This window comes from Epinephelus lanceolatus, chromosome 1 (genome assembly GCF_041903045.1).
Source record: "Epinephelus lanceolatus isolate andai-2023 chromosome 1, ASM4190304v1, whole genome shotgun sequence".
Lineage (NCBI taxonomy): Eukaryota > Metazoa > Chordata > Actinopteri > Perciformes > Serranidae > Epinephelus > Epinephelus lanceolatus.
In genome coordinates, this window is record NC_135734.1 from 33,152,933 (window position 1) to 33,173,494 (window position 20,562).

At 40.5% G+C, this 20,562-nt stretch overlaps 1 protein-coding gene across 2 annotated transcripts in view; it reads left to right on the forward strand.

Annotated features, from left to right (window-relative positions):
- col2a1b (collagen, type II, alpha 1b) overlaps positions 1-20,562 on the forward strand; it is a 72,159-nt gene that overhangs the window by 48,142 nt on the left and 3,455 nt on the right. For both annotated transcript variants that reach the window (XM_033626350.2, XM_033626351.2), the window contains 20 exons: positions 468-575; positions 701-754; positions 909-962; positions 1,125-1,178; positions 1,457-1,510; positions 5,394-5,501; positions 5,640-5,693; positions 6,658-6,711; positions 7,300-7,461; positions 10,258-10,365; positions 14,145-14,252; positions 14,533-14,586; positions 15,138-15,245; positions 15,866-15,919; positions 16,762-16,869; positions 17,175-17,228; positions 17,368-17,475; positions 18,129-18,417; positions 18,706-18,893; positions 19,784-20,026. In XM_033626350.2, coding sequence (XP_033482241.2) covers positions 468-575; positions 701-754; positions 909-962; positions 1,125-1,178; positions 1,457-1,510; positions 5,394-5,501; positions 5,640-5,693; positions 6,658-6,711; positions 7,300-7,461; positions 10,258-10,365; positions 14,145-14,252; positions 14,533-14,586; positions 15,138-15,245; positions 15,866-15,919; positions 16,762-16,869; positions 17,175-17,228; positions 17,368-17,475; positions 18,129-18,417; positions 18,706-18,893; positions 19,784-20,026 — 2,124 coding nt within the window. The remainder of the gene's footprint in view (positions 1-467; positions 576-700; positions 755-908; positions 963-1,124; positions 1,179-1,456; positions 1,511-5,393; positions 5,502-5,639; positions 5,694-6,657; positions 6,712-7,299; positions 7,462-10,257; positions 10,366-14,144; positions 14,253-14,532; positions 14,587-15,137; positions 15,246-15,865; positions 15,920-16,761; positions 16,870-17,174; positions 17,229-17,367; positions 17,476-18,128; positions 18,418-18,705; positions 18,894-19,783; positions 20,027-20,562) is intronic.

The following is a 20,562-nucleotide window of genomic DNA, read 5'->3' on the forward strand; positions in this document are numbered from 1 at the left end:
GATTTCTTATTAAATTACTAAATTAAATGTCAAAATGTTGAATCAAAAGGAGTAAGAGGGATTTGAGATATTTTTAATGTCTGGCAAAGTTTATTTGTCTGCACTTAAATTAAATTGATCTGGTCAACAAAGTTGGCAAAAGGTTATTTTAGTCCAGCAACTGAACAACCTGTGTCAGGTGAATAATATTAAACTGAGCTGTTTTAATTCTGTCAGTCCTCTGAGCAGAGCACGCTTAAACAAAGATGGCTGTAGGTTGAATAAGTCGAAGCCTTCTTACTCTGTGGCAGCACCATTTTTGTGTTTTTGACTCATGTATAAGTAAACACAGAATCTCTGCAAAAGCAATCTGAAAACACCCTCACACACCTGAAGCAGGCGCTTGCACACAGTTATATAATAGAATACAATGACCCTGAAGTAACTTGGCTGTCACTGCCTAATCATTTACTCCTGCTCCACATTAGGGAGCCATCGGACCTGCTGGTGCTGGTGGAGCTCAGGGACCCCCCGGCCTGCAGGGTATGCCTGGAGAGAGAGGAGCTGCCGGCATTCCTGGACCCAAAGGAGACAGAGTAAGCCACAATGGGAGCTAATGATTGAATATTTAAACATTTAATATGCAGAGTTTTCTCTCTTGATGTTAAATTGTGTGTCTATGCTTTTGTCAGGTGACTGACTTGTATTTATGTTCCCATAGGGTGACATTGGAGAGAAAGGACCCGAAGGTGCTCCCGGCAAAGACGGTGGTAGAGTAAGTGAATGTCATTGTGATAACAATAATTTCTCAGTGTGGCAGCAGCTCCACTCACATATTCATAAATGTTCAATCCTTTAACATAGTTAGAATATTTGTTCCTACAAAGGGGAGTGTTACATTTTTACACTCATACGGTTTCCTGTTTCAGGGTCTCACTGGTCCCATTGGTCCTCCTGGTCCTGGTGGTCCCAATGGTGAGAAGGTGAGTGTTATATCATTTTGATTATTATATATTTATTGGCAGTTTCTTGTATTAATTTATTATTAAACATGGGGCTTATCCAACTGTTTTTGACTGCACATCTATCTGAACCCACTGTTCACAGTTTAGCATGTGTTCCTGATGCTACTGTGTTTTCTATAGGGTGAAGCTGGTCCTGCTGGTCCCTCTGGAGCTCCTGGTACCCGCGGTGCTCCTGTAAGTGACACAGTTTAACCAGTATCAATTCATTCATATAATGGGATGCCATTTCATTAGATAAAAGCTTGAAGGAGGATTTTTTTATATACAATGATTAAACCTGATTTATAAGTAGGTTTTTGCGTAGAGACAATCATTTTGTAAGAGTACAGATTATAGGTATAAAATAGTAGCTGTCTGTGTTGAATTTTTTAACCCATTACCTTCCTTTCAGTGAGCACTGCAGCGTGAACTAATGTCTGAGTGTTTGTTGCCTCTCTTTCCTCCTCTTTCAGGGTGACAGGGGTGAGACTGGACCTCCTGGGCCTGCTGGATTTGCTGGACCTCCTGTAAGTAACACTAACAACACCAACCAGCACTCTGCTCTGCAGAGGTCTGAAGAGCATGACTCCAGGGCTGTAAACTAGGACATATACATGACGGCCCTGTAGTCTTGTTCTTGACATGTCTACAAATCTTGAAATCTTAATTTTAAAACAAATGTTATATTGTAGATATCTTTGTAGATTTTCTGTTCAGTCATAAATATTTCTAAGCTTAAGGTGGCATATATAACTCTGGAGAAAGATAAATGATGCTGAGTCTCATTCCAAGGTTGTCAAATACCAAAGCTGTGAGTTAACGGTTCAATCCGACTGCCAGCACAAACCATAGACATTTGACGACCTGGGAATTTATTTTTTATTTTACCAGGAAGTCCCATTGAGATCAAAATCTTTTCAAGAGAGACCTGGGCAAGGTAGGAGCTGTGCAGAATCACAGCATAAAATACAACATACACAACATGATATTAAAAAAAAAATCAAAATAAAACAGGAGAACAGCTGTGATCCCTCAAGAAGAGCAACCTCATGCCTCCATCACCAAGTTCTTTATGATGGAGGGAGACTCGATGATAGACCGTTTATCTCCACAGTCACAGACAGCACCTTAAAGGATATTTTACCAATACTCTCACCTTACTTTTTATGATCTGAGGTGAATCTATTTAGAGGACAGAATATAAGAATTGCATCTTATAAATACTGCTAAGTAACACTCAGTATATGTGTGAATTCAGTTAGAATCAAATGTACCTCAAGCCCCCCAGTTGCTCAGTGGGTAGGGTGGTCGTCCCATGTATAAAGGCAGCATACTTGCCACAGTGGCTGCAGGTTTGATTCCAGCCTGCGACCCTTTGCTGCAGGTCATCTCTTCTCTCTACCCCCATTTCACACTTAAAATACTGTCATGTTTAATAAAGGCAAACACCAAAAAAAATGTAAAAATACTTTTGCATGAATTAAACCTAACAATACAAAAAGTTGCACACTTTTTAAAACTATTAACATAAAAGGAAAAATTAAAGGATCTGATTAAAGCACAGCGGATATATAAAACATAACCTAAACACTAGACAATTATATTTATTATTTCATTCTCTCGATAAGAAAATGGATGGAAGACCTCACCTCATGTTTTGTTACCTGACAAATAAGACGCCATCTTAAATGGATTATTTTCTTTCATCAAAAGAGTTATGAGCTGAGAGACGACACACATCAACATTACACAGCTTTTCTTATTTCAGACCTGTCTATTATTATTATCTGGAACCACCTGGATATCTAATTGTCTTTACTTCTGTTTGAGGCCTCTGTGAGTCATTTTGTGTGTTGAAATATGTCTTGTCATCCTCAGTGTGTTAGTCTGTGGAGAGAAATTAGAGTGTAGACAGTTGGAAGTCTTCACATCACTCATCCATTTAGTTCCTCTCCAAAAACTCCAGGCAGACACTGAATAAATGTTTTTAATAAGCTGCATCCTTTCAAATGGATTTTCATCAATAGTTTTGTGACAACACAATTTATCTTTTTTGTCTCGGTCGCGCTGTGATTAATTATTGAATTTATGTCAGGATGAATAACTCCACAAGGTGTCTAAATCATTTTTGGTTCACAGCTAACAGACTGTAACATCACAGCTCATCACCACACAGACTGAAAACAGACATGAGTGCTACGTAAAACATCGGCAGCTCTTATTAAATATTTTGAAATCAGTGTTCACACTTCTGTCGCACTCACTTCATCCTCAGTCATGTTTTGTGTGAAAGAAAAATCACCAGAGAGGGAAAAGGAAAAGAAAGTTTATGAGTGTATTTCCTCTACAGTAAACAGCTGCCACTTTGAAGGAAGTGTGTGTAACTTATGCTGAAGTGAACTGCCCATTGGTTCGACATCCCATTGTTCCGACCATATTAAACTCATTGTTCCGAAGTCTGTTCCGAAATCATCATGATGCCCTGTGGTTAAGGTCTGGTTAGGTTTAGGCACAAAAACCACTTGGTTAGGGTCAGGAAAAGATCATGGTGTGGGTTAAAATGAAAAAGAAAGTGACACATAAGCCGTGAGCCTGCTCCGCCTCAAGCCGGTCGCGGCGCACCATACGCCCGCCGCGAGCCGTTCAGCACCGCGGACAGTCGGACTAATGGGATGTCGAACCAATGGGCTGTCGAACCAATGGGCTGTCGAACCAATGACATGGACCCATGCTGAACACCAGCCGCTCAGGCCACAAGTAACAGTCACACAATAATAATAAAATTCACAGCATGTTTTAACCTGACAATATATTCCACTTCAGTCCACATTTGCTCGTGTTTAGCCTTTCAAAAGAAACATTTTACCACAGTCCAAAAACTTTGCTCTCCCACTTGCCACCCACAAAGGGAGGCATGCACCTGGGGGCAGCAGCAAAATAACAGCACAATAAATTACTTTTATTCATTAAAGTAAATTGATTTAATTTTCTTTTTAAATAAGGAGGCTAACTCATTTAATCCAATGAATCACTTTATTCAAATTGAGGATTTTGTTCAAGGATTTTTTAGGGTGGTGACATAAAATATGACAATAGACACTGGAAATTTGAAGGTTCATTCGAAACCCTTAATACAACTGTCAAATGAACTGTCAAAAAACAAACAAACTTGTATTGCACCTTCCTAGTCTTCCAACCACTCAAAGCGCTTTTTCACTATGTTACATTCACCCATTCACACACTGGCAGCCGAGGCTACCATACACGCTGCCAACATTCACATACTCTCACACACCAATGGAACAGCCAATCGAGAGCAATTTAGGGTTCAATATCCTGCCCTATCCTACTTCAACATGCAGACCAGAGGAGCCAGGCATCGAACCCCGGATCTTCCAATAGGTGGACAACTGGCTCTACCTCTGAGCCACAGCCGCCCTATGACTGTAATCGTAACTGTACAGTATCTAACTAGTGTGTAATAAAGTGAGCATGAGTTTGTTTTATTGCTCATGACTCCAGCTTTTTTATTTAGAAGATTTAGAGGAGGAAGAATATGTTATTTCTTCTTTCAAAATTTACATAGTCTCACTTAAAATTTCTGAGAGTTCAAATCTTCAGTGTAGATTAGTAAAATATGATCTGAGTCTCATTTATCAGTCGTATGCTCGGTACTTCCCAAACATGCATTTTTGCTAAAACTTTACTACCTAAAACTGAACTGAAAATTAAACTTTTCTATGCTTTCTTCAAAGCCAGACTCCAGCACCAAGGTTTTTAGCAAAAATACATTGTTGAGGAAGAACTGAACACACGACTGGATAAATGAGATTTAGATTATTCTGTCACCGTTTTCCGTGGAGTCATGTGAGAAAAACAAAGTTGCCGTTACAAATTCAACGTAACACGACAGTTATTGCTTTACAAATGGTCATTCTGTGGGTGACTTATTTCTTTAAGAGATTTAATGTGTCTTGGCTTCTTATTGGCCACTGATGATTTGATTGGGATTTAAAGGATACATTTCTGTATGCATAGCTCAAGCATTGCACTTCTACAAAGTTGGGAGGCATGAGGCAGAAGGTGCATTAAAACAACTGAAAAAGCAGCAGAAAATAAGATATCCTGACTTTTTGTCCTTTGAATATGTCATGCCCCAAACTCAAGCATCTTTCCAGGGCCATTGAAGACATTATATTAGTGTTTTCACAGGCTGAGCTGTATGAACAATCACTATTAAACTGACCTTTATGTGTAAAATCAGTGGTGTCCCCTTATAACTTAAGTTTTGTAGGGAACCATGAAGAACCATCAACCTCAATTTTAAACAAACTGCTCAAATATTTGTTTTGTTAACAGCTGAATTATTAATATTTAATTTATTCAGCTCTTTCTGTCTTGTTATTTCAGGGTGCTGACGGTCAGCCAGGACTCAAGGGAGAGCAGGGAGAATCTGGACAGAAGGGTGACGCTGGTGCCCCTGGACCCCAAGGACCCTCTGGTGCCCCCGGACCTGCAGTGGGTGTTTTTGTTTTCTTGCTTTGCCTAAAACCTAAATTATCAGGGTTTATAACTTATGTGGGGTTAAAATTCAGATTTATTATTAATAAAACATAAAATAAATGCCAGACAGTAACCTACAGTTTTCTGTTCCAGGGTCCTACCGGTGTTTCTGGACCCAAAGGTGCTCGTGGTGCTCAGGGACCTCCTGTAAGTGACCTTTTAAAATTATCTTTATTGTTAGAAGTGTTTTATTTTTGTCTCACAGTCACACATGCAGTGAATAAAGTAGCTGAAAGCCATATTTGAGTAAAAGCACAGATATCTTACCAGAAAATGACTCACATATTAGAATATTACTTGAGTAAAAGTCTTAGAATATCTGATATTTACTGTACTTAAGTATCATAAGTAATTTTATTATATTAAATGTAACAAAGTATTGAAACGAAAAGTACAGGTAAATGCTGGTAATAAGAAAGCAAGCAGTCAGGATTCTGAGGATTATGAAGTTTATTTCTTTTTAACAGGTACACCACCATAAAAATGGAGTGCACATTACACTTTAAGAAAAACAAGGTCTTTTTCACACCTTAAAGGATTTGAAGTAAACCTTTGACCTCCAGGGCTGACACACTGCAGTGGAGCAGTCACCCCGTAGTTACCTGTCACAAATCTTTATCTCCTTCAATCATGACTCAGCACCTCTGCTGTGGGACGCCATTTTCTGCTTCCATCATGACGCCGGTCTCGTTGTCAAGTGGAATGTAGTCGCTAGCGTGTACCAGCTAATCTGACATGCAGATCAGCCGCCTGGGCTCAACTGCAAATCCAAATTTAAGTCTTGTTTACACCTGCCCTTATGTGATTAACCTTTGATCTGACCAAAAGACCAAAGCTTCCGGTCTTATTTTGTAGCAATGAGTAACAACAAGCCTTAGGAAGTAGAAATAACATCAGCACTGGAGTAAGATGCTTTTACTCCAATACATAGAAATGTTTTAGAATAAAACAATATATTTTATTTAGGAAATATAGTGAAGTAAAAGTGAATTTTGACTGAAATATAAAAACTCAAGTAAAGTATAGATACTCAACTTTGTTTCATATCACTACTGAGCACATGCACAATTTGTTTCTTTCTGGCTTTTTGTAACGAACCTTTCTCTTGCAGGGTGCCACTGGTTTCCCTGGAGCTGCTGGCCGAGTTGGACCCCCTGGTCCCAATGTAAGTTCACAAATACACCCAACTGCTTTGGCCTGGTCCATGTCCATAGAATAGATAGAGATGCTGATATTGCTACATATTTTTTAAAAAAAAGTTTGTAGTCTACCATATTTTAACCTGGACTTCTAGAATAGGTAAACATAATTCAACCTTCAGTGGGCTTCATTTATGTTTTGTAAGCAAAGGTGCAGCAGAGCAGATACAGGAATGTTTTCTAAATGCCACCTGACTTACTGTCACTTAAGATGTCTTTTTAATTTGCACCTGTGCAGCATTTATTCATGCAGTTTCAACACCTTCACACTACCAAAACAGTATGTCTGACACAGTGGCAGCTGTTCACAGTTAATATAAGATATGTGTTATCAAAAGTAATTTAGAGATGCACAGACACCCAGGAGCTCATTAAGGTTATAGAAATGTAACATCTGTGTTTCAATAATCCCGCAGGCTCTGTCTGTAGACACAGTGTGTGGATGTGTATGGAAGCTTGTGCACAAAAGAAATTACATGTATTACAATGTAGACTTATTTCATGCTTGTCATCTCATTTCATGTATGTTAAATTATTCTCCTCACATGTTCTAGGGTAATCCTGGACCTGCTGGTCCTGCTGGCCCCCCTGGTAAAGATGGACCCAAGGGTGTGAGGGGTGATGGTGGACCCCCAGGCAGACAGGGTGACGCTGGGCTCCGTGGCCCTGCTGGGACTCCTGGAGAGAAGGGAGATGCTGGAGAGGATGGTCCCCCTGTGAGTTTGTCATGACTTAATCATATTCCTCCGTATAACACTTGAGACGCTTGTAGGCTTTTACATAAGCTCTAACTTCTTGACCTTGTGACACTTGAAATGCCACTCCAATCCCTCCAGCACCCACATATTTACCCACTCGCTCTCTTCCTCTCCAGACAGCACATCCCCTTGAACAAGTCAAGGTGAACATAGGTGTCCATTATAGAGAGGGAAAAAATGGTTAAATGTGTTTGTTTTCTACATTTCTGTCGACTTTTACGTAGCCCTGTCAGCCGAAAGAGCCAATTTCATCAGTAATGGACAGCAGCCGAGCAAACTCTCCATTAATACACAGAGCTGTCAGTGTCCATCACAGGCTGTAATAGCAGACCAAGACATATGACGACACAGGGCAGCACAGGCTCAGTGACAGACTAATGACAGGACCCCAGGCTTTTACCTTGCCATGCGACACACACACACACACACACACACACACACACACATATACACAAACATACCCCTCATAAAGGCATGTCGAGTCCCTGTCAAGGTAATGACAAACCACAGATGATTGCATACTCACACGTGAAGATAGCTGCTGCGTTGACACGCTCCCTATCTATAGATCACATATATGAAATCTTAAACCATTTATCAGCACATCAAGTCTTTGTCAGTTGAACGATCACATCTCAGGTGTCAGTCAGCATTTATCGAGATCATGGGTTCAGGGAGCTTTCACTGTGCCACCGCAGGATGTGTGGCAGACTGTGCCGTGGTGTTGATGAAGCAGACCTGAGAGCTGACTGAGAGATCAATGTTGATGTTTGTTGTTGTGAAAATCTCAGGTGAAGCGAATAACATGAGATATAAATCAAGTACAGAAAACAGAATGACTGAAGCAGAAATTCCCAAAAAAAGAACAGAATGAAAATAAAACACAGTCATAAAGTTGGCTACACTCTGTTGTGTTGAGCACATGTCAACAAATGTTGCCTGGCAACTGACGACAAAACTCCAGGAAGTCACTGCTCCTGGCCAAGAAATAGTCTGGCACATAATCCCCTTTAAAACCACAAATTATAGTAATTAAACTACAGGATTTTTACAGATTAAATGAGCGGGATGTAACATGTTAATCAGTGAGGTTTACAGGTGCTGGTAGGTACAGAGTCATACTAGCTGTTTCACACATTGAAATAAATGGGATAGAGAGGACACTGAGCTGTTTCCTGTGGTCATTTGTCTAGTACAACAGAAAACAGTGACTGTTGTTAGCTGTTATGGTGACATCTCACGTCAGTCAGGCCGTAAAGTGTGTCAAACTTACTAGTTTGAGAACACTGTGTGCTGAGCGGTGGCTGTCCCTCCTTTTTCAGAGGCCAGGCTTTTAACTAGAACCAAAAGACTTGATGACATCACTCCAGTTTTAGCCTCTTCACACTGGCTCCCAGTATGTTTTAGAATAGAAAAAAGATTTTACTGATTACTCTTAAGGCTCTTCATGGTCTGTGTCCCAGCTATATCTCCGACTTCTTAGTACCATACACACCAGGATGTACTTTGAGGTCCTCGGGCAGAGTTCTTTTGTCTGTTCCAGAGGCCCGGCTTCAAAGTAAAGGGGACAGTGTTTGCTGTCAGGGCCCCGAGGCTCTGGAACAGTCTGCCCGAGGAAATCGGGTCAGCTGAGTCAGTGATCTCTTTTAAGTCCCTTCTTGAAACATACTTTTATCGGAGAGAGCCTTTCCTGATTTTACTTAAGTTTTAAGATCATTTAGTTTTAGTTTTAGTGTACTAAATTGTTTTTATCAGTTCTTTTAAAAGTTGTTTTAATGTCTTGTCTGTTTTAATTATTGACATGTAAAACACGTTTTAACTGTTTTGAAAAGCACTTTTAAGGCAGCTACAGCTCGAACACACATGAAATTAGTGGCAACAAAAGAAACAGGTCAATAACAGTTACAGTAATAAACTGAAAGAAGCAGAATGCTCATTTTAAAATGTACTACTTTACAGCTTGTTTTGTTGTCACTGTCAAACCCTCACCTTAGTGAGTTCACAACTTGCTGCAGTTTGGTTTGTTTATACCGGAGTTTATAAGAAACTTTGCCCGCTACAACAGTTGCAGTGGTGAAATATGTGCCCTGACCACCTTTCTAGTCCGTTCTACTCTCATTTATTTCTATGATTTCCCCTTAGCTGTCATTAGTCTTTGTGCTAAGCTGAGCTGAGACTGTAGCTTCATCTTTATGTACAAATGAGAGTGGCATTGAGTGAATAAGCGTCTTGCCCAGAGTGTCAAACTGTTTCTTCAAGATGTGGATACCTTCTTGTGTTAAAAAATGTCACACTATTATAGGTATTAGAAAATTGTGTGTGTTAAGGTTAGGTCCAGACAGCTGTGTAGTTACAACATTAGTTTTTTTTATCATTTATATTTATTTGAGTTATTTGTGTTGTATATTGAAATGGACCGAGGGGGTGTATCGTCTTATATTAGCTCATCACAGATACATTGTACAGAGCATCTGTGTCAGTGACAAGATATTTCAGTACAGAAATGCCACAGAGGTAATGTAGTAATGAGAGGTCGTTTAAAACTGTTTCAGTACAGTACAGTCCACCAGAAAGCATTCTGGCTATCAGAATTTGTCAGTATAGTTGTATATTATGTCTGTAATAACAAGACTGTTCTATACATGATGAAAATAAAGACAAAAAACACAACCATTGATAAATCATACCAAATATTTTTACTGTTGATACATTTACCACACATTAATTCCCCCTTTTCTTCTTCTCCTCTATCAGGGTCCCCTGGGTCCTTCAGGTCCTCAGGGTCTGGCTGGTCAGCGTGGTATCGTCGGTCTGCCCGGACAGCGTGGTGAGAGAGGTTTCCCTGGTCTTCCCGGACCTTCTGTAAGTAACATGCTGTTTGCGTTGTCATTTATGTTGATGTCCAAATTAGGGCTGCAACTTATATTTATTTTCAGTATTGATGACCTCAGAGCCCAACGGGGCATCTTCAAATGTATTGATTTGTGGGAGTGTACAACATATTCAATTCAAAATAATTGAGCTAAAACATTTTGATTAATCAATAGAATACTGATTCAAGTCATCCAAATGATTGACAGAATATTGTAACAATTATTTTGCTGATTAATTTACAATCTCACAGTACGTTTTTTTTTAGCAAAAATCCCAAAATCCTCAGCTTAACTGTGCGTATTTGCTGCTTTTCTTTGTCTTACATGACTGTGACTTTAAGTTCTGCAACTGAGGATGTCCACTGCCACTTTAACACTTCATGGATCAAAGGATCAATGACTAATTGAGAAAATGACAGAATAACTGATGCTGAACATGATAGTAAATTGCAGCCTAATACAGTAATATGATGTGGTAAAAAAAAGGAGAAAAGCAGGCAGTTATCACAGTTGAGAAACTGGAACTCACAAATATTTGGCTTTTTTTTGCTTGAGAAGAGATTGATCGATGACAAAAACTGTTGTCAATTATAGGGCTGCACGATATAAGGAAAATATATACAATAATATTTAATGTCGTGATCATGATATTACTTGCAATCAGGGCTGTCAAGCGATTTTAAAAATTAATCTAATTAATTACATGCTCTGTGATTAGTTAATCTAAATTAATCGCATACATCAACTTTTGCTGTGAAAGTATTTAAAAAATGTCAGTTCCAATGAATTTTGGCAGATGCGTCGTAGTACAGCTGCTGGGTTTTGGACACAATTGTTCCCCCTTTCCTCCACCAGGTTGGCTGCTAAATGCTTTGCGTTGAGGTGATTATTTCAGGCCTGAAGTACTCCAATGGTACAAGAATTCCTTACTGCAGAAATTGCAGAGAACGTTGACCCTATTAACAGTGTCATTTCAGCATTTTTTTTTTTTTTTTTTTAAATTTAAACGTTCATTCACATTCATTCATTCAGCGTTGTCTCGTCTATGTCCATCATGTGACAAAGCCACTGTGGCACACATTATTGTTTCTGTGATTAATTGATTGAAATGAGTGCTTTTTTTGATAGCCGTACTCGCGATATAAATACATATCTTAAAATGCACTCAGTTCTGCCTTTATCATGCTTTCAGTATACTGCTAAAATACAATAAATTGCTAGCTGAATTAAAAAATGAAATTATTTTCAACATTCTTTTATTGAACTAACTGAAAAGTGAACTGAAGCACAAAAGGCACCAATAAAAAAATTATATGTTGAAGTCCAAGCGAACTCAAAAAATCTCTTAGTGCAGTATTGCAGCCTTTCACAATATAAAAACAGTATTTTGTGGAGCCAAGTTGATTACGTGTCTGCCAGCCGCGTGTTTCAGCACTAGAGCAAAGTACTCCTACTGACATCTTTATTGGTTGAAGGGAAGATTTCTAAACGGTGGACAGTAAATGCAGAGTTTATTACAACATGAGATGCTTCTCTTTGCAGCGAGTGACACTGTCAGCTGCTAACCTTAGATAACAAAAGAGGCTGTAAACTAAAAATGTACTCATGAGTCTACCCTAAGTGCACAATGCCTAATGTTTTGTTACTTGGTACAAGAGAAAGTAGACACAGACGGGCCCTGGACTGTCAGTCTGCTGTGGCCTAATTGGATCACAGTTACATCACGTCACGCATGAGAGCAGCCAGGACTTTTCTCCTGGTGAACTGACTCTATTTGATGTACAGTGTGACATGTGACAAGAAGGCTCCCTTGCTCACATCTCACACTATTTGATATGTGACATGAGCCACGTCCCCGACTTACAGCATCTCAGTGGGCATGTCCTTACCGTTAATTATTCATCAGTACGCATAAAAGGGATGCCAAGAAAGAAGCGATGACACCAAAAATTACTCAGGAATGTTTCAAACAGAGAAGATGCTTTTAATAGCAGAAGGTTTAACTACAGATACACTTAAGGTTTTGTTTCCTCCCTCTGAAGGAAGCAGGTGCTGCGAGTTTTAGCCTGTCCTCAAACCACTGTTTCTTGATTGAGGAAATATTTCGTGCTATGTTCAATAAAGCAGTCTGGCAATCAATTTTCAGGTCACTGACTGTCATCAGGCTCGGTCATGGCTGAATTTGCATTTCAGATGAGCTGTGTAAAAGATAATTGATGGTTTTCTCCTTCATTAAGGCGTCAACATGAACTTTCCAACACCTGACTGGAAGTAAACACCACCAGAGCTTTGATTGATTGATAAGCCAAGCAGTTGGCAAAATCATACTGTATATTATATCATAATAGAACAGCCTTTGGGGCTGTGTGGTGTCTATGTTTTATTTACCTGGCGAACATCCGACTGGGACCAAAATGTTTATGCATTTAAGTAACTTTGCTGTTTGGAGTCAGCCATTCGTCGCCGCTCTTTTCATCGATGATCTGGATACGTATCCAAAACTACTGATCAATATGTTTCTAAATAAATCTGGGAAGACTAAAAGGCCAAGCAGTTTCAAAAACATGCTGCATTTCTACCTAGTTTTAATTGCTGTTAACAGGGAGTCTAGGGAGGCAGCAGTGGTGTCCCCATCTAAATGTTTGCTGATGGATCTGGTACTAGGGATTGGAACTGATAAGACTTTATTGATACCAGTGCCATTATCAGTTCTGCTTATCGGTTTGATTCTTGATCAGTTTACTTTGTGGAAAAAAAGTAGGCCTACAAAAGTTTTCTACGTCAAAGTTTCCTTGCTTCATCTCCCTCCCTGTGCAGCAAGCATGGAAGGTCAAGCTAATGGCCGAGTCGAGCTGGCTGTAGCAACAGTCATCATCTAAAATTAATTAAATGAGAGAAAATTTGTACAGCATTTGTTTTCATGTAGGTTTTGGAAGCAGTGGCACTCTTGCGTAGAGTTCCTGGAATTAAAGCCCATGATGTATAGAAAGATGTTTTGGGATATTACTGTTGTTTCCATCCTTACCTGGAACATTACAAGCAGCATTGTTGCCATCTTTTTTTGCAAAATGAAGCCACGCTTTGGACCGTTTCTGTCTTCCCGCCATGACTCCTTGTTGCAAGTTTCCAGCATAGACATCAGTTTGACGTCATTGTTTTGCAATGTGCGATTTCAGAAAAATTACGGCAGAATCAATAAAGGGAACTGATGAGCTCGGACCCATATAATTCCGATGGATCCGACTATCTGGAAGCGGTTTTTAACAGGAACCCGTTTTGATTCCCAGAATCTGATCGGCCTAACTGAATATATCTGATGTGTTGTTTTCGGATTTCAATTTTGCAGCAAAACCTAAGCTTTTAAGATGTATACAGGCTGTGCAACAACAAGGCTTTTTGACATGAATTTTATTGTTGTCATTGTGGAAAAAACTCTGAAATGGATTAAGACCATCAGATTTTCAAGCTGTTCTGTTAACCTGCGGTTATAAGTGTAGCAGGTCTTTACCCAGGGGTCACTGCTGATTTTACAGAAAGCAACCACTCAAAATGTTTAAAATAATATATGTTAGAAAAATGTATATATCAACCAGTGGGTGAGGTGATCTGACCTCAGCTAGTCACTGAGACGTTTCCAAAACCAGGGATTCACTCGGATGTTAGACTAAATATGTAATTACAAAAGTGTCAGTGGGTGAATTACATGATGTCTTAAAATTTAACAAATTTAGTCTATGTGTCTAAATGAGTCCTCTTCTCTCCTTCCAGGGTGAGCCCGGAAAGCAGGGAGCTCCTGGTGGCAGCGGAGACCGTGGACCCCCTGGACCTGTTGGACCACCTGGACTCACTGGACCTGCAGGAGAGCCTGGCAGAGAGGTCAGAGAGTGGGCAACACACACCCTGTGTGGTTCACATTTGCCACATTGTATTCAGTCTCTTTGTATACCACGACTGAAACGGTAGAATTTTGGCCTGGAGGCCAAGTCGATTAAAATTCAGAGCTATTTGCATCATGTATACATTTGCATTGTGTTTACACTGTATTATGAATGTGTTTCGCTGGAGCAGGGTTCATTATGCAGCTGATCAGTATTCAATAGGACATCTGGCTTGGTGGAGGTGGAAGCTATTAACACTTGAAATTGTCATGTGACAGGGCAACCCTGGATCTGATGGCCCTCCTGGTAGAGATGGTGCAACTGGAATCAAGGTGAGAAAAACACAATCAGCTCACATAAGACACAGTAGATCAGAACCTCTGTGCTGTAGGATACTGCTCCCGTTCTGTGGCATCAGTTTTCAAATAAGCTTTTGCTCAGGATAGGGATTATGCTCTTATGTGTTGCAAATGTGAAGAAATTTGAATTGCATTAGTGACAGAAATAGGTTTGTAATTGGACTGGCTGACAATACCATCTGATTCAAATCACGTAAACCTGCTGCATGGAGAGTTTCCATTCAGCGTGTTACGCCTAATTTCCCCACATGGGTTGAATATTAGTATTATTTAAGTGTGAAGCCAATCAGCACTGGTGGGATTGAATATCTGAAACTGCCTGTGAAATACGTGACTTGGTATTAATAACCATTTTATTCAACTATCTGAGCAAAATCTTAATTTCATGATCATTATACATCTGAATTGATACACAGTAACCGTGTACACAGGGATGAAATTAATATTCTCCACAATATTATTATTGTTATCTCAACATTTCTAAATCTCTAAACCTTTCTGCTGTCCTGCTCTCTGTGCTTCAGGGTGATCGTGGTAACACCGGTCCTGCTGGTGCTCCTGGTGCTCCAGGCGCTCCTGGTGCTGGCGGCCCAGTCGGTCCCACCGGCAAACAGGGCGACAGAGGAGAGGCTGTGAGTAGGAACTTCAACACTTGTGACACAGTCTATAAAAATACAGCGATGTCTCTTTCTGAGCATGAAGTTTGTTTCTTCCTGTTTATTAAAGAGCAGGCATCATTTATAAGAAGTAGTTTTTCACCTGCTGGGGATAGCCGACATACAGAGGAGGATGTCTCAAGTGTTTCATCCTTGACTGACTGGCCTGAGGTTAAAGTGAAAAAATAGCCCCTGTATTTACTTTTCTCATTTACATGGCATTTATTCAGGGTATGTCTGCAGAGGCGTACCACTGTTTCACCATTTTGTTGTTACTTGATTATGCACCTTATTGTCTCGTGTAAATGTTTCTTATTCTAGAGGACATGATTGACCTTAAGGGTTAACCGACTGCTTTTAGAAAGTTGCACTCTGTTCTTAAGTTACAGCGGAACTGACTGAGTCATAGAGGTAGATGACGACACCATCTAAACACTGACTTAGCTGAGAAAATATTAATAGCCAATTTAAAAAGGGAAATTATGGGAGCAATCCACAGACATATATAGTTCATTTTAACAGCAAACAAGGGTCTGTCAGTAATTTGTGTTTGTACTGTAACATCAAAACCTTCAATTTGTTTCTCTCTCTCACAGGGTGCACAAGGACCCTCTGGACCTCCAGGACCTGCTGGAGCCAGAGGAATGCCTGTATGTATCTTTCTTAACAGGAACACACACAGTTTTAAATTATGTATAAAACAAAAATGAAAATAGGATTGATGTATGCATTGTAAAAGTGAAATTAAGCTTCGAAAGTCAGCCTGCCAATCTAAGGCCTAGTCCACAGTACACGAGTGTTTTTGACAACAGGGTTTTTCCTCTTTTATTAAAAAAAAGTATCCACACAAGGACTGTTTGAGAAAATGTCTGTCCAATGAAGATGCAAAAACACAATTTAAGCACTCTCAACAGCAAACATACATGCGATGATATTACTCTAACCCTAAAACAAGTTTGGCCAATCCCGTAAAGAAGAAGAAGATGATGCTGGCAAATCAAAAACCTGAGTAAAGTGTAGCAGGGGCCTCCATGATGCATTCTGATGTCTCTGTTCCTCAATATAGTGGAAGAGTAACTGTGCAGTTATGTGTAGACATGTAAGAAGTCCTGTTGGCGAGGTTAGAGCAGGCACTGCTTTGACCATGTCCACCACTGGCAAAATGTCACCTCATTCGCGGCACCACACAAAGGAGAACCAAAGCGCACACTCTGCCGTCTGAAGCCAAAAACTTAGTTTCCCCTGTCTACACATCAACACTGAAAACAGTCTCTGAACATCTTCTTTCAAAAGGTCAACTTTCAGTGACTTAAAACAGTTTGTGTGTGGATGAAAGGTCCAAAATGCAGAGAGACAGCTACGTTTTAAAAGTACCCGTGTACATGTGGACTCTGCCTAAGACAAAATTGCTAAAATCGTGCTGTTGGAAGGCAACAAGAGAAATACATTACTGTAAGTTTTCCTAATTAGGTTGTTTTCCACTTGTTCTCAGGGACCTCAAGGACCCCGCGGTGACAAGGGTGAGGCTGGAGAGTCCGGTGAGCGAGGACAGAAGGGACACAGAGGCTTCACTGGTCTGCAGGGTCTGCCCGGACCTCCGGTAAGCATCCAGGCTGAATGTAAATCTATCTATGCTCAGACCTTTTTGTAATACGGGTCAAACTACTGAAGATGATCCTTGTCTTACCTTTAATGGATTAATTTCTTGTCGTCATCACTTTGATAGTAATAATATAGTATTTATCAGGATATCTGCCTTTGTTGTCACTTACCCAGATCCAGGTTGCAGGAATTTAATGAATTATATCATTAGAATTTGTTACATACTTCTGGGAAGTGCCACAAAAAGGTATATAATAATAAGTCAGAAATGTTAATGTATGAATGTCTTTATTATCTGTTCAGGGTCAAGCTGGAGACCAGGGTGCTACTGGACCTGCTGGACCTGCTGGACAAAGAGTGAGTACTAACGCCAGCAAAATATTTGGGTGTAATATTCTGAATATTACTTTGAATTAAACAAACTAATGAAATGTTTCCTCACACGCGGTGTCTGTGATGCTTAACATCAAGAGTTTTGCTCCATCTGTGTGTGTAGGGACCACCCGGCCCTGTTGGCCCTGCTGGAAAGGATGGTGGAAATGGTCTGCCAGGACCCATCGGACCCCCTGGACCTCGTGGTCGCAGTGGAGAGACCGGTCCCGCTGTGAGTAACCTCTAGAGCTGTTGCATTGATCTTCCACTGAAAACAGGCTAAAAATATCTCTTAGCCAGCAAATGTAGCTCAAGTAATATTTTTTGAATTACCGTTGGTTACAACCCGACACTGTGTATAATATGTTACACGTATGTTACATGCACATGACCAATTATGCATTCAGGAATTTGAAACACCCTTAGACTAAGCAAAATCAGTAAGCAGGTCTAAGTCATGCTGTTACAGGATATGAATTGAACGTAGTGTTTAAATACATCCCATGTGATGGGACCTGCTAACATACTGAACATCACTGAGTCACCTTTATAAATAGATCCGATTAAAGCAAATACAGAAATTAAAAAGGTGATATTTAAATGGATACATAAAAACAGGAGGGAAGGCAAAACTTCCTTTAAGGTTAAATTAAAAAGATGAAGGAGGGACTCCAGTTGGCAGCACTTGAGCTTGTTTGCGACATGTGCATTGTTGAAACCAAGAGTGAAGTCCTAGACAAGAGAACAGATTGCAGAACAGATTGCAACGTTTCCTGCACCCACTGTGGGAGATGAGGGGGACTTTTCGAGTCTGACTGTGAAGACAGAATTATCCACCGTTTGTGAGAAATGAGACTACAACCCTCCATCTTCTTCTCCTCTCAGGGTCCCCCCGGAAACCCTGGACCCCCCGGTCCTCCTGGCCCCCCCGGCCCTGGCATTGACATGTCCGCCTTCGCTGGACTGGGTCAGACTGAGAAGTCCCCCGATCCTCTCAGGTACATGAGGGCCGACCAGGCTTCCGGAAACCTCCGTCAGCACGACGCCGAGGTCGACGCCACGCTCAAATCTCTCAACAACCAGATTGAGAACATCCGCAGCCCCGAGGGATCCAAGAAGAACCCGGCTCGCACCTGCAGAGACCTGAAGCTGTGCCATCCTGACTGGAAGAGCGGTGAGTGACACCGAGGGGAATTGGTCAAATTGGGATGAGGTGATAAAGTTGGCTGGAGTTAGGTGACATTTTACATCAGCAGCTCAGATTTGGTGAAGTCATTATTTAGGTTAAATATAGTTTGTGTAGTCTGGCGGTGTTTGGATGTGGCTGATTCAGAGTCTGTTTTTGAGATATGAGGATTACACAGCATTCCATAGCGTCATGTGATAAGATGTCAGCTTTTTATGCAGCCAAAGAGAAGGTTTAATACGAAACTGATGTGTTTTTGTTGTTTTCCTCCTGTAGGAGAGTACTGGATTGATCCTAATCAGGGCTGCACCATCGATGCAATCAAGGTTTTCTGCAACATGGAGACAGGAGAGTCCTGCGTCAAACCTAAGCCTGCAAGCATCCCTCGCAAGAACTGGTGGTCCAGCAAGAGCAAGGACCGCAAACACATCTGGTTCGGAGAGACAATGAATGGAGGATTCCACGTAAGTGGCACCATAGTATTTATCTTTCTGCACAGTTGAAATACACCCTCTTCTACCATTAGTACTGTAATGTAGTCACAGTCTTGCACACCAAGTCCGTATTTTTTTGTATGTATTAAGTCTGGTGCATGTTTTTGTTTCATTTGTTGCTAAAATTCACAATATGAGACAAAATAGAGCTGTAAAGCAGTGACGATGATCTTATGGTCCTCTTACTTCTTGAAAGTAGAAAACAAAGGAAATCTAAACCAGAAAATGTGTCCAGAGCAATGAGAGTTGTACCTGCTGATAACTGAGCTGCAGAATTATCCCGATCATTTGCAGGTGACTGTTTCACAATGTCAGTGGTCCACTTTGATACGCTGCTAACATTCAAAAGAAGACCACCAGTTTCTGTGATCCAATTGGTCCTGAACAGGACGGATGTGAAAAAATACAGAAAATCAAACCTGTTCTGAAAACTGAAATGCCAAAGTGTAAACACTGTGTAAACAAATACGCAACATGAGGTTGTATTTATTTTTAAATGTGCAGCAATTTCTGACAAAAAATCAGAAAAACAGACTTGGTGTGTGAAGGCTTTAACTCTTGACATTAGGCTTTTTATTGGAAATATGGCTCAAGTCTTTTTTACAAAAAGAAAAAAGGAAATTTATCCATTTCAATTTTGATTATTTATTACCACCTAATGTGTGTTGGGATCAGCTTTGTGACCCTACACGATAAGTGGGTATAGATACGTTTCTCTAAAGACAAAATGTTGAAACCAAAAAGATAAGCCTTACTTGTCAAGGAATCCATAACAATTTATATATGCAAAAAAACATACCAACAACAAAGACATTAACTATTCTTCTCACTTCCTCCTCTTTACCTGCGGCCCATTGCAGTTCAACTATGGTGACGACAGCCTGGCACCCAACACCGCTGCCATTCAGATGACTTTCCTGAGACTATTGTCCACCGAGGCTTCTCAGAACCTCACCTACCACTGTAAGAACAGCGTGGCCTACATGGACGCCTCAGCGGGCAACCTGAAGAAGGCCGTGCTGCTGCAGGGCTCCAACGACGTGGAGATCAGAGCCGAGGGCAACAGCCGCTTCACTTACAGCGTGATGGAGGACGGCTGCACGGTAAGACTGGACAGAATCAACACACACGTACAGTGCACACAATATCTCATGTGAATTTTTTATGTATGTACTGAATCAGGCGCACATCAGCATAGATACAGCAGGTGTCTAGTTATTGTTAGGGAGTGGGATCACCAAGGGGGAAAACTGTCCTCTCACCCAGGCTGTAAATGCTTGGAAAGCATGGTTTTTTAAACTCACATAAGAAACACTTACTTAAGATATAATTAATTAAACCTACCATAATATCAGTACCCTACAGCCATTAGCACTATGATGTCATAGACCACCCTGTTTTAGTGAATCCCATGCATGTTGTGAGATGGTATAGCAGCACTAATGTTATGTAATGCCTTTAGCGTATGTTTTGATGATGTGCTATAACGTTGTCACACAGGGATTTGCAACCTTACAAACTACAGGTCCTTTGAGGCTCAACAATCTAACACTGTTTGGATAAAGCATTAGATCATTTTTGTTGAACCAGACAGAGCCCCAAAGTTAAAGTAGCCTTTAACTCTGGATTTTTAAGTCTA